Source organism: Homalodisca vitripennis, chromosome 7 (genome assembly GCF_021130785.1).
Source record: "Homalodisca vitripennis isolate AUS2020 chromosome 7, UT_GWSS_2.1, whole genome shotgun sequence".
Taxonomy (NCBI): Eukaryota; Metazoa; Arthropoda; class Insecta; order Hemiptera; family Cicadellidae; genus Homalodisca; species Homalodisca vitripennis.
Genome location: NC_060213.1, coordinates 12,196,835 through 12,210,736, shown reverse-complemented (window position 1 = coordinate 12,210,736; position 13,902 = coordinate 12,196,835). Strand labels below are relative to the sequence as shown.

Below are 13,902 nucleotides of genomic sequence, written 5' to 3'. Positions count from 1 at the left end.
TGTGTTTGAAAAAATATATCAAACTCAGCCTACAGGCGAGGAACTATTAAAAACACCTAAAGTAAAACAACATGCTAAATATTATATTGAAAAATAATTTACAGGTAAAATAGCAAAAGAATATTTTTCTAAATTAATAACAGGTAGTAAAAATATTGATCATAACTATGGGTTACATGTTGAGGGTGTTTCTTAGAAAATCGATGATAAACTTGTAAATATCGATTGCGATGATTTAATTATTGATGGAATACAATATGAAGGAACACGAGGACTTTATAAATCAATATTTATGAATAATCCTAATGCATATACTTATTTTGAAGATGATTTAAAAAATATTATTTAATTATAATGCAAACCAATGTACATAATTCTAATTATTAGACTTCAGGAAAAGTAAGATCAAATAGAGGCATCAAGTATAAAAATTCTATTTCTCGAATATTAAAGAAAAGAAAACCAAAATCTATGAAGAACAATAACACCGATGAAAGTGGTAATTAACAAACATCCTCAGGTAGTGGAATAGTACTATTTAAATTTTCTTCTTTGGAAAACTCAGTCAAACAGAGATAATAAGTATAAAAATATTATTTCTCGAATAATTAAAAAAAGAAAACCAAATTCTATGTTGACCACTTATACAGATAAAATTATTCACCAAGAAGTGTCAGACAGTGGAATAATATTATCTAATTTAAAACCAGATGTAATTTACTATGATGATAATAACGAACTGGTCAATAGGTTGAGAATGTTACTGGCTTCTCAAAAAGCGGGGAATACAGCAAATTAAAATGAAATAAATTCAATATTAGAAGAGTTACATGAATTAAGAGATAAATTATTTTAATAAATGATGTTTACAATACTTGTATTTTTCATTTTTAATTCATTATTTGTATATGATAGTAGCTATAAGTGTTGATAAGTTTGGTCATTTTTCGAATAGTTATGGTATTAGTTCTAGTAGTCTGAGAGGACCTAAGGGTGATGGATTTCATATCGACGGTGATGGAAATTATGATGTATTAAATAAGAAAGTTTGTAATCTAAGTGATGCAACAGAACCTAATTATGCAATAAATTTTATTACTTTCAGCGATGCTATTCGAAATTGTCTTACAATAATAAATAAAAAAGTTGAAGAATTAAAAACTGATTTTCAGGAAATGTTACCGGTTTAATCATGTTGAAACTAAATTTAAAAATGAAATAAAAATAGTTAGCAATGTATGTTTAATACGGTATACAAAATTATTACATTGCGTTTGTTGAAAAAAGAAGAATCGTTGTTGTGGTAAGACAAGAACTAAACCTAACTAGAGAAAAATTAGAGCAAACCGTTAGAGTAATAAAAATAAACACTTTAGATTTAAAAAACGAATTTGAAAATTTTACTAAAAACGAATTTGTAACTTTAAAAAATTATTATCATAATTTTAAATCACATGTTCGTGATACGATTCAAGAAATATTACAAGAATTGGAAAGCGATAAATAAGAAATAAGTTTAGTACAATTATGTTATATTATATTATGGCTAGGAAAAACAGTTGTGCTAGTAGTTATTAAGTCTCGGGACTGATAACATCACTTTCCAATGCAGCAGGTTCAGTTTTAAATAAAGTAATCGATATTTAACGATGGAAATACACTTACCAGGTTACCAATTTTGTGGCCCAGGAACTAATTTAAATAAAGGACTTGCATTAGTTCAAAAAGGAATTAATAAACTTGACTCTTTGTGTCGTCAACACGATATAGCGCATGAAACATATAGTAATAATAAACAGAGATCTATTGCTTATCGTATATTAGTTGAAGGCGCTTGGGAAAGAGTTAAAGCATCTAAATCAAGTTTAGGTGAAAAAGCAGCCGCATGGACAGTTACTAATATCATGAAAGCAAAAACCAAACTTGGAGGAGGAGCAGGAGGAAGAGGTAGAAAAAAGAAAAAGTCAGACAATTGCACTAAATGTAAGAAAAAAATAAAAAAAGAAAATTAATAAAAAGAAAACGGTTTAAAAAATGTAAAGGTCTATATTTAAGACCGTATTAAGGTTCTGGCCATTAAAAAAATCATAATGTACTAGTCAGAAATAATCGATCGCTTAGGTAATAGACCATTGACGAATAAAGATATATTAAAATGTGTAAAAAAACTTAAATGACCACATTTTAGAGGGGTATTTATGCGCGATTTATTTCTAATCAGAATACACAATAAAGAATCTGCAATTATAAATTTAGACAGTTATGCTGTACAAGGTACACATTGTGTATGTTTTTATAAAATAGGTTTAAATGTTGAATATTGCGATAGTTTCGGTAATTTGCGTCTACCAATTGAAATTCAAAAATATTTGAAAAGTGTTGATAATAACAAAGTGAATATAAAATATAATTATTTTCCTAGACAACGAGCCGGCACTGTGAATTGTGGTCATTTGTGCTTGGACTTCCTAGCTGTACGAAGATGATTTGTGTTACTGGAAAAAATTGAAATTGAAAATGTTCTCTTTTTCTACCTTTCGATTTGGGTTCGTGTCATGAATGGGAATTGGGATTTTTAGATATAATGACATATAATTCAATTCCAAATTTTGAAGAAAATATAAATAATAAAATCAACATTGGTACAGACGTAATAAGTTTACCAACAGGTGCATACGAGAAGAAGATATTAAAAAATATATTACGAAAATCTTAGAAGAAAAGAAATCTTCTACTATTTTCAATCTTGTTGCAAATAATAACGCACTTCATTGTGAAATATTATGTAATCAAATTGTAGACTTTACAGTTCCAAATTCCACAGCGAATCTATTAGGATTTACAAATAGTAAAAACTTAGAAGCAAATAAATGGCATATATAATTTAATCAGGTCGCCATTAATAAAGTGGATATCATTAGAATCACTTGTAATATTGTTAAAGGATCTTATAGAAACGGTATAGAAGGACATGTGCTTCATGAGTTTTATCCCACTGTAGCACCTGGTTATAACATTGTTAAAACACCAAATATTGTTAAATATTTACCAATTACGAAACAATCAATATTAGATGAATTTTATATAACATTAGAAGATCAACAAGGTTACTTAGTGAACTTTAGAAGCGAAGAAATTAATTTAAGAGTTGATATAAGAAAAAAACTGGGTATTGTATTTCCGATTAGAGAAAATAATCATAGTATTACAACTAGCGTTTCTAGTATATGGAATAATAAATAAAAAAAATATCAGTCATGTTCAAACCCTGAAACCGTTAACATAAAAACATTTTATTTTTCTACAAAATCTTCCGGAATTTAAAAAAATTAAAAATGAGTAATATAATGTTAAAGAAAATATAGAACTTGATGAATCGCTTATAGAATGGTAATGGCATTCCCACAATCCATACACATCTAATTCTTTTAAAAATAGCGAAGAAATTCGTATTCCTGTTCATCAACAAGACGCATATACGTGTTCTAATAAAAGTTTTGTACTGATTGAAGAAAAAATTATTAACTCTACTGATTTAAAAGATGACACTACTTTAAGTCTAATTAATAACTGTATGGCTTTTTTATTTCATTTATATGAAATTTGTGGAACGGAAATTGATCTTGTAAAAAATATTGGTGTAACTAGTACTATGAAAAATATACTTACACTAAAACCGGGAGATGAAAACTGGTTAAACAATGCAGGCTGGAATCTACCTTCGATGGACGTTCTTGAAAATAAAACCAATTTTTCATTTTGTGTGCCACTCCAATTATTATTGGGTTTTGCAAAAGATTATAAAAAATACTTTTAAATGTAAAACAAGAATTAGTGCTGATACGTGCTTCAACTGATAAGAATGCAATTCTTCAAGCTACACCAAGTCTTCACGAGTGTTCATTTCAAATAAATAACATTGTTTGGAAAGTTCCTTGTGTTCGTGCTGATGATTATATAAGATTATAATTACTAAACATTACTGACTCTGATCAGCCAATAACAATGGCGTTTAGAAGATTGCAAATTCATGAATATCCCTCACTTCCTGTTTCTAAAGCTCAAACTTGCACTTGTACCGGATAACAATAATAGATGGGTTTGGTGACTTCTGAGGTCGTAATAATAAATACTCGAATTTCAAATTTACTAATAAGTTCAATTTAATCAGCGAAACTTACAAGCACCACTTTTAGTTGGTAAATTAAATGTATACCTTGCCACGTTGCTGCCAATTAGAGTACAAGAACTAAAAATGTATATCTGATAGGTGGGCCTAAAATATCCAATGTTCTATGGAATTATGCCTACGATGTTTTACTTTATAAAAACATTAAGATTTTACTTCCCTTCGCAATGTGTAGACTCACAACCCGGGTGTCAGCGTCTTGGCACGAGACATTGAAGCTGTAGTCTAAGAAGGGTTATTTCTAGTCGGTAATTACTAGAAGAGGGTCCAAGTTATGACGTTAAGTTAAGTTATGGGTTAAGTTGTAGCCATCTACTCAAATAGTACGTGAGATACGTGAGCTCGTCTAAAATAAATTCGCGACGGTATTAGCCATTTAATGAGACAAAAAACTTATTACAACAACGTGCTCGTCAGAAGGACGACGCCACAACTTGTATCTATTTCAATCAAGCCAATAAAAGATCTTTAAGGGTAAGTTACTTTACTATTTACAACTTTACTTTACGTTACATTCATTTTTATATGTTTGGCATCAAAGAGCTAATTTAATAATACGAAAAGATAAATTTTACTTACGGAAAAGGCGCGCGAGGTCAGATCGGTCACGTAGTTGGGCTGCTACAAAGGGTTAGAATAAAATATTCATACGCGTGCCAATTAGGTAGTTACTCCGCCGATAATTTAGTTCCGGAACATTAGATAAAAAAAATATTAAATTATACTGGCTGACTAGGTTGTGAAATTCACATGATATAACATCTAACTAACTAACGGTACAGATATCCCCCCTGCTTTGATTTCACAACCTAGAATCAAAGCAACTTTACTTTATTTGAAACATATTATAAATAACAAACTTAACTCAACCTTTTGCTTATTGCACAAATTCAAATTTTATACCATAAAAATACGATAGCGCGGGGTTTCAAGAGTTTTCAATGAAATCCGCTAGATCGCATACCAATGCAGTTCTCCCGGCATCTGATTTCTTTTATCTGCTCGCTTGGGGACCAAAAATAGAAAGTTGTTTTAGACAAACTATTTCCATGCAGTGCACGTTGCAGCGTTTTAGAATTTGCAGGTCGTTGCTAGAATAAGGGCATTTAAGGCGATTAAATAGTGAATAAGTATAGTGTAGTGTTTTGTTAGATAGGCGCCACGTTCTTTCCTGTTTTTGCATTCATACCAGTGTCTTGTGTATAGTGTTTTGTCGTTAAATACCCTGAGACTTGCGGACAAGTTACCAATATTGATCGAATACGGATGGAATGAAACGTCCCCTCACGAGAAGCCAGGTCTCACATTTCTTATTAATACTACATTACTTTTAATATGTATATTCACATACAATATCATACACATCTTACATCTACATGACTTATAATACTTCCAATATATATATATATATATATATATATATATATATATATATATATATATATATATATATATATATACAAAATTCAAACTTCAGCATTTCGACCTACGTACAAAAGACATACACAATTTTTCATATTTGCTTCCTTTGTTACAAACAGTCAGGATTAACTCTGTCTCATTTCTTTATACAAACTCTATTTACAAATTCGTTTTCTATATTTTATTTCCATTCAAACATTCGTTTAGAATTCACCAAACAATTAACTTCCTGGATTTTATTTTATCTTTCAAATTTGGCAACAAGTGGTTTCTTATGCTAGGGATGTTACAACGTTTTTCTTTCATACAGAACATGTCTTAATTTAACTTTAAATCTACAATATGAACCTTTTTACATTCAAAACATTTTCAGTGTGTTGTACAATACAAATTACGGGGCTTAAAAAATATAAAATTCTATAAATTCCTACATATTTTGGTGCTAATTTTGCACAAAACTTTCCTACTTTATTTCTTAGATAGTAGGTTCTAATCCATACTAAGGCTTGTAATTCAAAAAAGAAGCATATCGCATAATAGTAATAGACAAAAGTACTCCGAGCAAAATGTCACGAATTAGATCATTTAGCTTCCAAAAATTAGATACAGCATTATTACAGGAATGTTTAAACATTAAATCAAAGGCAGAAAAACCTGTGCTTTCATAGTGGGCGGTGTTTAAACTTAATTGTATATAGCCTAGGTCATTATCCCAATTACTATGACAGTTGTGATAGAAACTACGTCATAATGTTGATATATTTCTAATATGCCTTTCTGATTGATTTCCATTTGCCCTGTAAGGTCTACGGTGTTCAATAAAATTCTTAAATAAGAACTTCTTAAAATACAGTGATGTAAAATATGCGACATTGTCTGACACTATTAATTTAGGTACAGAAAAGTTGTTAAAAATAATGCGGTCTAATTTATTACATATTTCAGCACTCTTGTGAGGTGTTTCGGTGAACTCGCTTTTTATATCGTCTGCCCTGATAGTTGCAGTCGTGCTGGGTTCTATTCCAGGGTTGTGATATCGACTTATAGCTATTTCTATCTTACCCGCGCCCTCACCGTACGCTGGTAGAGATCGATATGATACACAAGGTTAAACGGAAGTGAACAGAAAATCTCAGACTCGTTCAGAGTGAATTCAGTTATTCGCACTCTTCAGTAGAACGATATCATCACAGTTTTCTGTTCTATGTTTCGCGATTTTACGTTAATAAATGTTGATTAGAGCTGAAATAAATTCTATTGTAACGACGACTATTTGGCAATTATTTGTGCGTGAGAAAACATATTTTTCATATCGGTGGTCCGCGAGATCCTTATACCACAACCGTTGACTCGAACCAGTCTCTGTATCGTCTGCTCGTTTCTTCTTCCTTCAGTGTGTTGTTGTGCTGTGTTAAGTTGAGTTAAGTTATGTTTTGACTTTATAGTATCAAAATAAAATATTAAATATATCAAACCAAACAAATTCCTTCTCTATACTAACAAGACTAACGTTAACATATAAGTTTATAAGTTAAGCTGGAAGCAAAATGTCTAAGGGGAGTCTTGTGTTATATCCCTCCCCTGTGAAGCAGCTAAATTCCTTCAAGCAAATATATTTAGGTTATTTAATACAAGTATCTTAGTTCAACTATAATACAGGTATTTCGTGTGTACTATTTTCCTCTTTAGACCCTTAGTATCAAATCTATTAATATTGACAAGCATTAAAAATTTGTTTTAGCCTAAAACCTAATATTCACTTTGAAACATACTCTTCGAAGTAGGAAGAAAGCTTATACGGTTTACATGGTACTAAACAAATATTCAGGAACCGGGCTGAGAATTCAGAGGTTTATTAAGTCAATGAATAATATATTTGTAAACAAGGCCTAGGTATAAATTAAACCTAGATAGCCTAATTAAGTTCCCAGCCTATCCTGGCGTTGATCAATAGCTTTAAGCTTAGGCTATTAGGCCTACGCAACTTACAGTAAATGAAATATATTATCGTGAGCTATAGAAAGGTTTATATAGGCTATATCTAGTAGATTGACCAGGTACATACGCCTAACTTATCTTATGCACCAAACTATTTACTTTTAAGAATAGGATAACAAACCTATGCAACTTATAGGTGGCAAAATATGCGTTTGCAAACTAGGAAGGGTAGTGAAAGGTAATAGGACCTATAGTGAATAAATACACTACTATCACCAACCGAAATAACCTATAAGCTGCTGTTAACCTATCCTACGCACCGAATTATTAATTTTAGGAATAGGATAACAAGCCTACGCGGCTTATAGGATGCAAAATATGCGTTTGCAAACTAGGAAAGGTAGTGAAGGGTAGTGTAACCTATATTTCATAGATACACTACTGTCACTAAACGAAATAACCTATAAGCTGGTCTTAACCTATCCTACGCAACAAATTATCAATTTTAGGAATAGGATCACAAACCTACGCGGCTTATAGGATGCAAAATACGCGTTTGCAAACTACGAAAGGTAGTGAAGGGTAGTAGAACCTATAGTGAATAGATATATTACTATCACTAAACGAAATAAATTATAAGCTTGTCCTTACCTATCCTACGCACCGAATTATCAATTTTAGGAATAGGATCACAAACCTACGCGGCTTGTAGGAAGCAAAATACGCGTTTGCAAACTAGGAAAGGTAGTGAAGGTTAGTAGAACCTATATTTAATAGATATACTACTATCACTAAACGAAATAAATTATAAGCGGGTCTTAACCTATCCTACGCACCGAATTATAAATTTTTCAAAGATTCGGAATTCAAGGTTAACGAATCAGTACTAATTTTTATATTCAACATTCGATATTCGTACTGTTTTTAAATTCCCTTAGTCATTAAAATTCGGGGTGACTCAACAAAAGATGATATATGCCAACTGCGTATTCTCTCGTACAGGGTTTCTCTCCTCGACTCGACTTCAGACTTCACAAACTGACGTTAGCAAGCAAAAACTCTTCGTCCCTTGTCGGATCGGCTGTATAAGTAGACCGCCAGCCGGTCATGCGCAGAGACGCGTTTTCGTCAGTCATCGCCAGACGCTGCAGCGGTCATATCGGAGCTCCGGCTAACTGCACTGCCCCGAGTAGAGAGGTTCCCTAACCTCAAATCGACTCCTTCTAATGGAGTGACGACGATGACTATCGACGAAAAAAAATAAATCGACACACCTACTTGTCAAAATAAACGTTTTCTCATTTAAGAACAAAAAAACGGGGTATAAAATTGAACCCTTACACTCTTACATTCCCTCAAAGGGATGAGCCATAGAAATTTACTAGTGGCATCTACAACTACAAGTAAATATACATTACTGTTTCTAGTTCTCACTAAGGGACCCAAAAGATCTACGAATAAACAATTCATATTGTTCTTAAATGGTACTGACACTAATTCGATTTCACATTTTCTTTGGCACACTTTGCTCATTTTACAAACATTACATTCTTATAATTTTGCCTTTATAATTTCGTTTAAATCAGGTCTATAAAAATACTGGTTAATTTTTCTTTGCGTTCTAGCAATGCCTAAATGACCTCCAATTAAAGAACTCTGACAGAATTCATATACTAAGTCAATTACTGTACAGGCAAAAATATCTTCCTCTTACATTTTATATTCCTGTTGTACATAAGTAAATTGTTTTTTATAAAATAACATAAATTATTACTATTACTTTTTACAGATTGAATGATTTGCTGAGTTTCTTTATCATGAAGTTGATATTTCTCTAAGTCCTTATGCTAATGGCAAATCATTTATTAACAACCACAAATTATCCTCGTTATTACACTTATTATTAATCTGTATTTTAGGCTTTACCTTGGATGTTTGTTTACATTTTTGCCTTCGGGAGGAGTTTGAATGGCAGAAGGAAATCTATAAGCTATTTTTACTCCGGTCTGGAACGTTGAGGTGGTCACTGGGGCTCGGATCAGCTGTTCCCGTCGACTCGCTTTCAAACATACGCAATAGGGCGCCTGCTAGCGCATTATCGGTAGAACTTTTAAATTCCACCTCAAATGGTAAATTCAAAATCCTCTCGATCCACCGGGCAAGTCTTCCTACCTTTCTTTCGTGATTGTGGACATAGGACAAAGCTTGGTTATCAGTAACTAATTTAAAGGTTTTAACTTCTAAAAATTCATGCCATTTTTCTATGCAAATTAGTGCACTCAAAACTTCTTTTTCATAAAAAGTATATTTTAATTCGGCATCAGTAAACTTCCTTGAGTAATAAGCTATCGGCATTAATTCATTTAGGTCGTTTTCCTGTAATAAACAACCACCTGCGGCTATTCCACTAGCGTGTGTCATTACTACAAATTGTTTAGAAAAATCGGCTAACTGGAGTACAGGAGGATTCATTACAGCTTCTGTTAACTTTAAAAATGAATCTTGACATTCACTTGTCCAAAATATTAGTTTTTCCTTCTTAAACGCTTTAAAGGATTACATAATTCGGCATAATTTTTAATAAATTTAGAAAAGAAATTGGTCAAACCTAAAAACTGTGAAACTTGTTTGGCGTTCTTATGCGGCATAAATTCTCTTATACTCCTTGTTCGCTCGGGATTTATAGTAACTGTATTATTTTTTATTAAATTCCCCAAAAATGAGATTTCCTCAAAACAAAACTTTGCTTTCTCTAGGTTTGCCGTTAAGCCATGTTTGCTTAGTCTATTTACAATTTCTCTGACATGTACTAAATGCGAATTAAGATCTTTACTGTACACTAAGATATCATCACAAAAATGTATCACATATTTAAATTTTATATTGTCTAGGACTTTGTCCAGATAGGCGGACAATACAGCACTACCAATATGTAAACCAAAGGGGACTCGTTAAAATTTATATTTACCAAATATAGTACTAAATGAGGTAAGATCTTGACTATCAGGTGATAATGGATATTGTAAAAAACTTTTTCATCTATGACTGAAAAATATTTAGCTCCACTAAGATGTTCATAATAGTTATTTAAATCACCAATGGGAGAATAAATTTTTTGTAACTTTTTATTTAATTCAGCGTAATTGACTACAAGTCTGTCCTTTTTTGTTAAAAAGGCTGGGTTGAAGTAGGCTGAAGTGCTGGGTTCAATTACTCCTTGGTCAATCCAATCCTGTATTATTGTTTTCATCTTATTTACAGTGGGAGGCTCATAAAATAAAGCCTAATATTTACAGGTGTGGGGTCAATTAGTAATTTTAACTTCCAAATCTAGAGACTCTCCTAATTTTGGAGTAAAAACATTTGGAAAATCCCTTATAAGGTTTTGTATCTGAGCCTCAGCTCTACTGCACCCTATTTTTACATCAATGTTGTTTAATTCATGTTCAAAAAGCAGTTGTCAGACAATTGAATTTTCAATAACATGAATCTCCATCAAGATCTAAAATTAGTTTCCTATTAGTTATAAATGGGTTTCCTAATACAATGTCCCATTTTAAATTATCCAATACAATAAGTTTTACTTACCAACCAAATTTAGAAATTTTTATCTTAGCATAACAGTAACCAAAACATTTTATATCAGTGTTATTTGCAGCAAACATTCTATCATCTGACTTTATTAATTTAGAAACATTTTTATTCAACAATAGGCTATCATAAAATTCTTTACTCATTATATCTCTTGTAGCACCAGTGTCTAATAAGCAGTTTGTTTTTACATTTTTACCCACTATAGCTTCAAGTAAAGGCATATTGTTACACTGTTTAAGATTTAGTATTAGATTAGGTTTTCTATAGTTCAATTTACTCCAATTTTTTATTACCTTAGCACAGACTCTCATAAAATAGCATTTTTCTTTTCTTACTGCATTACTATTTATAAAATTAGTATTCTTAGACTTATGAAACCAGGGAGGGATATTTTTAGGTGTTTTGTGTAACACCACTCCCCTCCCAACTAGTTTTTTGGCTTCCTAAAACAATGTTTTGCTAAGTGGCCAGGCCTATTACAATTGAAATATAAATTTGGGTTTTTTTTACAGTAAGTCTACTTTTTCTAGGTTCAACATGTGGTGAATTCAACACTGGTTCAACAAGTGGTTCTACACAAGTGGTTCAACAAACTAAGTTCCGTACAGCGCAGCGGTCTGAGCGGAGTGTGCACGGGATGTTCCGAGAGCGGAGGACTCTCTTCAGTACGTACCTGTTAAGTTCTGTGCTTGAAGATTAGCAATAGTGTTTATTTGTGGATCCCATATTCTCACACAAAACATTGTTACTTGACGACATCATTCATGTAGAATTCTAATTTTGTGGTTTTTCGTAATTAAATTAAAATTCGGATGATGTAGTCGTTGTACAGGGTAATCTCAGTAATACACTTTAATTTACCAAGGCTTTCCCCCACCACTGGTTTTTTTGTTTCTTGTGAACAATTATGATCACCTCTTTATTGAAGTGCCTCCTCCCGGATTGTGCTGTGAGGACGAGATCCAAGTGGACCCTAGGACTTTGCCTCCGTGGCCGGTCTCCGTGTCGCTGGCCGTGGTTGGGCTGCTGGTGCTGGCCTGCGTGCCCCTAGTCTCCGGACAGAGGGAGTTCAGGGTGACAGAGAACACCTCACCCTACAAGGGCTACAGCGGGATCCAACCTCGCCCTGATGCGGAAAGGCTCATCTACTACCATGAGCAGACCATCGCCGTCGTCGAGGTCGGCCCCAAAAGGGAGCTCTTCAACTGTGAACTCATCGAAGTATACAGACCGGGGGAGCTGAAGACGGCTCTTCGCAACATGTCAGAGTTCGCCAAGCCGTACCGTCTGGAATTCGACGAGATGATCAACCTGATGTCTCTCTGTGGCAAACTGTCGCCACCGCTCCTCGACAATGAGTTGCCAACCAACCACAGTCCGGGGAGCAGGGCACTGGCCACTGTGAACCCCGTCACTTTACTCAGCGGCATCCTCCCAGGAACTAAATGTTGTGGGGCTAGAGATCTAGCCGACAACTACTTCGACCTGGGAGTGGAAGCCATGCTAGACAAGTGCTGCAGAACCCATGACCTCTGTCCTGTAAAGGTGCGGGCCTACACATCACGGTACAATCTCACAAACAACTCATTGTATACCAAGTCCCACTGCACTTGGGATGCCATTCTCCTGCAGTGTCTCAAGGACGGTCAACACTCGACGGCCGATATCATGAGGAACATCCACTTCAACCTGCTCAAGGTGCCTTGTGTACGACAGGGCAAGGACAGGACTACCTTCCATCCAGCAGAGCGGCACTACAACCCCATCATCCGGGGATAGAAAACAGGGACCAATGTTGTGCTAAGGGCTGTGACTTTCGGAAACGGAACTTATAGATTTTCTCGTCGTTTTTAAATTTCGTATGAGTGATTAGCGTGAACACTGACAGTTAAAACATTTTGGTTTAGTAAAGACGTCATTTCGTAAATAGATCATAGAACTTCAGCAGCTTCTTTAGGTGCTATAGATTAGTTTTAAAATCGTTTTAAACTACAGGAAGGATTTATTATGTTTTATATTTTAGGGTCCACAGACCAGATTGAAAAACAAACCGTACATAATGAATTACGATTTTCATAATTTTCAGTTTTTTTATTAAGAATAAAATTTCTGCATGAATTTGGAAACCGATTTTTCCTGAATTGACAACATACAACTAGTCCAAAATATTGTTTTTTATAAACTTGATTATTTTAATTACTTATATACAATTCATTAATTTATAACTAATTTTTATACTAACTATTAGATGATTTTGGGATCCTCGACTTAATAATAGCACAGGATGAAGAGCTCAATAATTTAACATAAGTCAAACTCCAATGGTGCAAATTATATATATCTCAGTGTTGTTGTCCAGTTTCCTGAACTTCTGTGAGGTTGTTTACTTACTTATAAGTAAAAGAAGAATGTAATTCCTCGTTGGTTTATAATGTATTTCTGTGAAATGTAATAAAGTGTTTATAATAGTCTTGAACCAATTTATTGTAATGGCAACAAGTTTATTGATAACATTGTTTTCATATCACTATATAGTACATTTAGAGTAGGTTTATAAATTACTTGTAAGTTTTTTAAGACAGTACGAAAATATAAACAAATAATGTTGAGTTGTTGAAAAGAAAAAGAAAATTATTATGTGTACCGGATGACGATAACACATGGGGGTGGTGACTTCTGAGGTCATAGTAATATATACTCGAATTGCAAAGTTTACTAATAAGTTCAATTTAATCAGCGAAACTTACAAGCACCACTTT

The 13,902-nt window shown here is 33.2% G+C and overlaps 1 protein-coding gene across 1 annotated transcript in view; it reads left to right on the top strand.

Annotated features, from left to right (window-relative positions):
- The window catches only part of LOC124366617, a 69,294-nt gene extending 56,372 nt beyond the window's left edge, over window positions 1-12,922 (top strand). Inside the window, exons 3-4 of the mRNA XM_046823213.1 lie at window positions 11,674-11,808; window positions 12,072-12,922. Coding sequence (XP_046679169.1) covers window positions 11,674-11,808; window positions 12,072-12,922 — 986 coding nt within the window. The remainder of the gene's footprint in view (window positions 1-11,673; window positions 11,809-12,071) is intronic.
- Window positions 12,923-13,902: the final 980 nt, after the last annotated feature.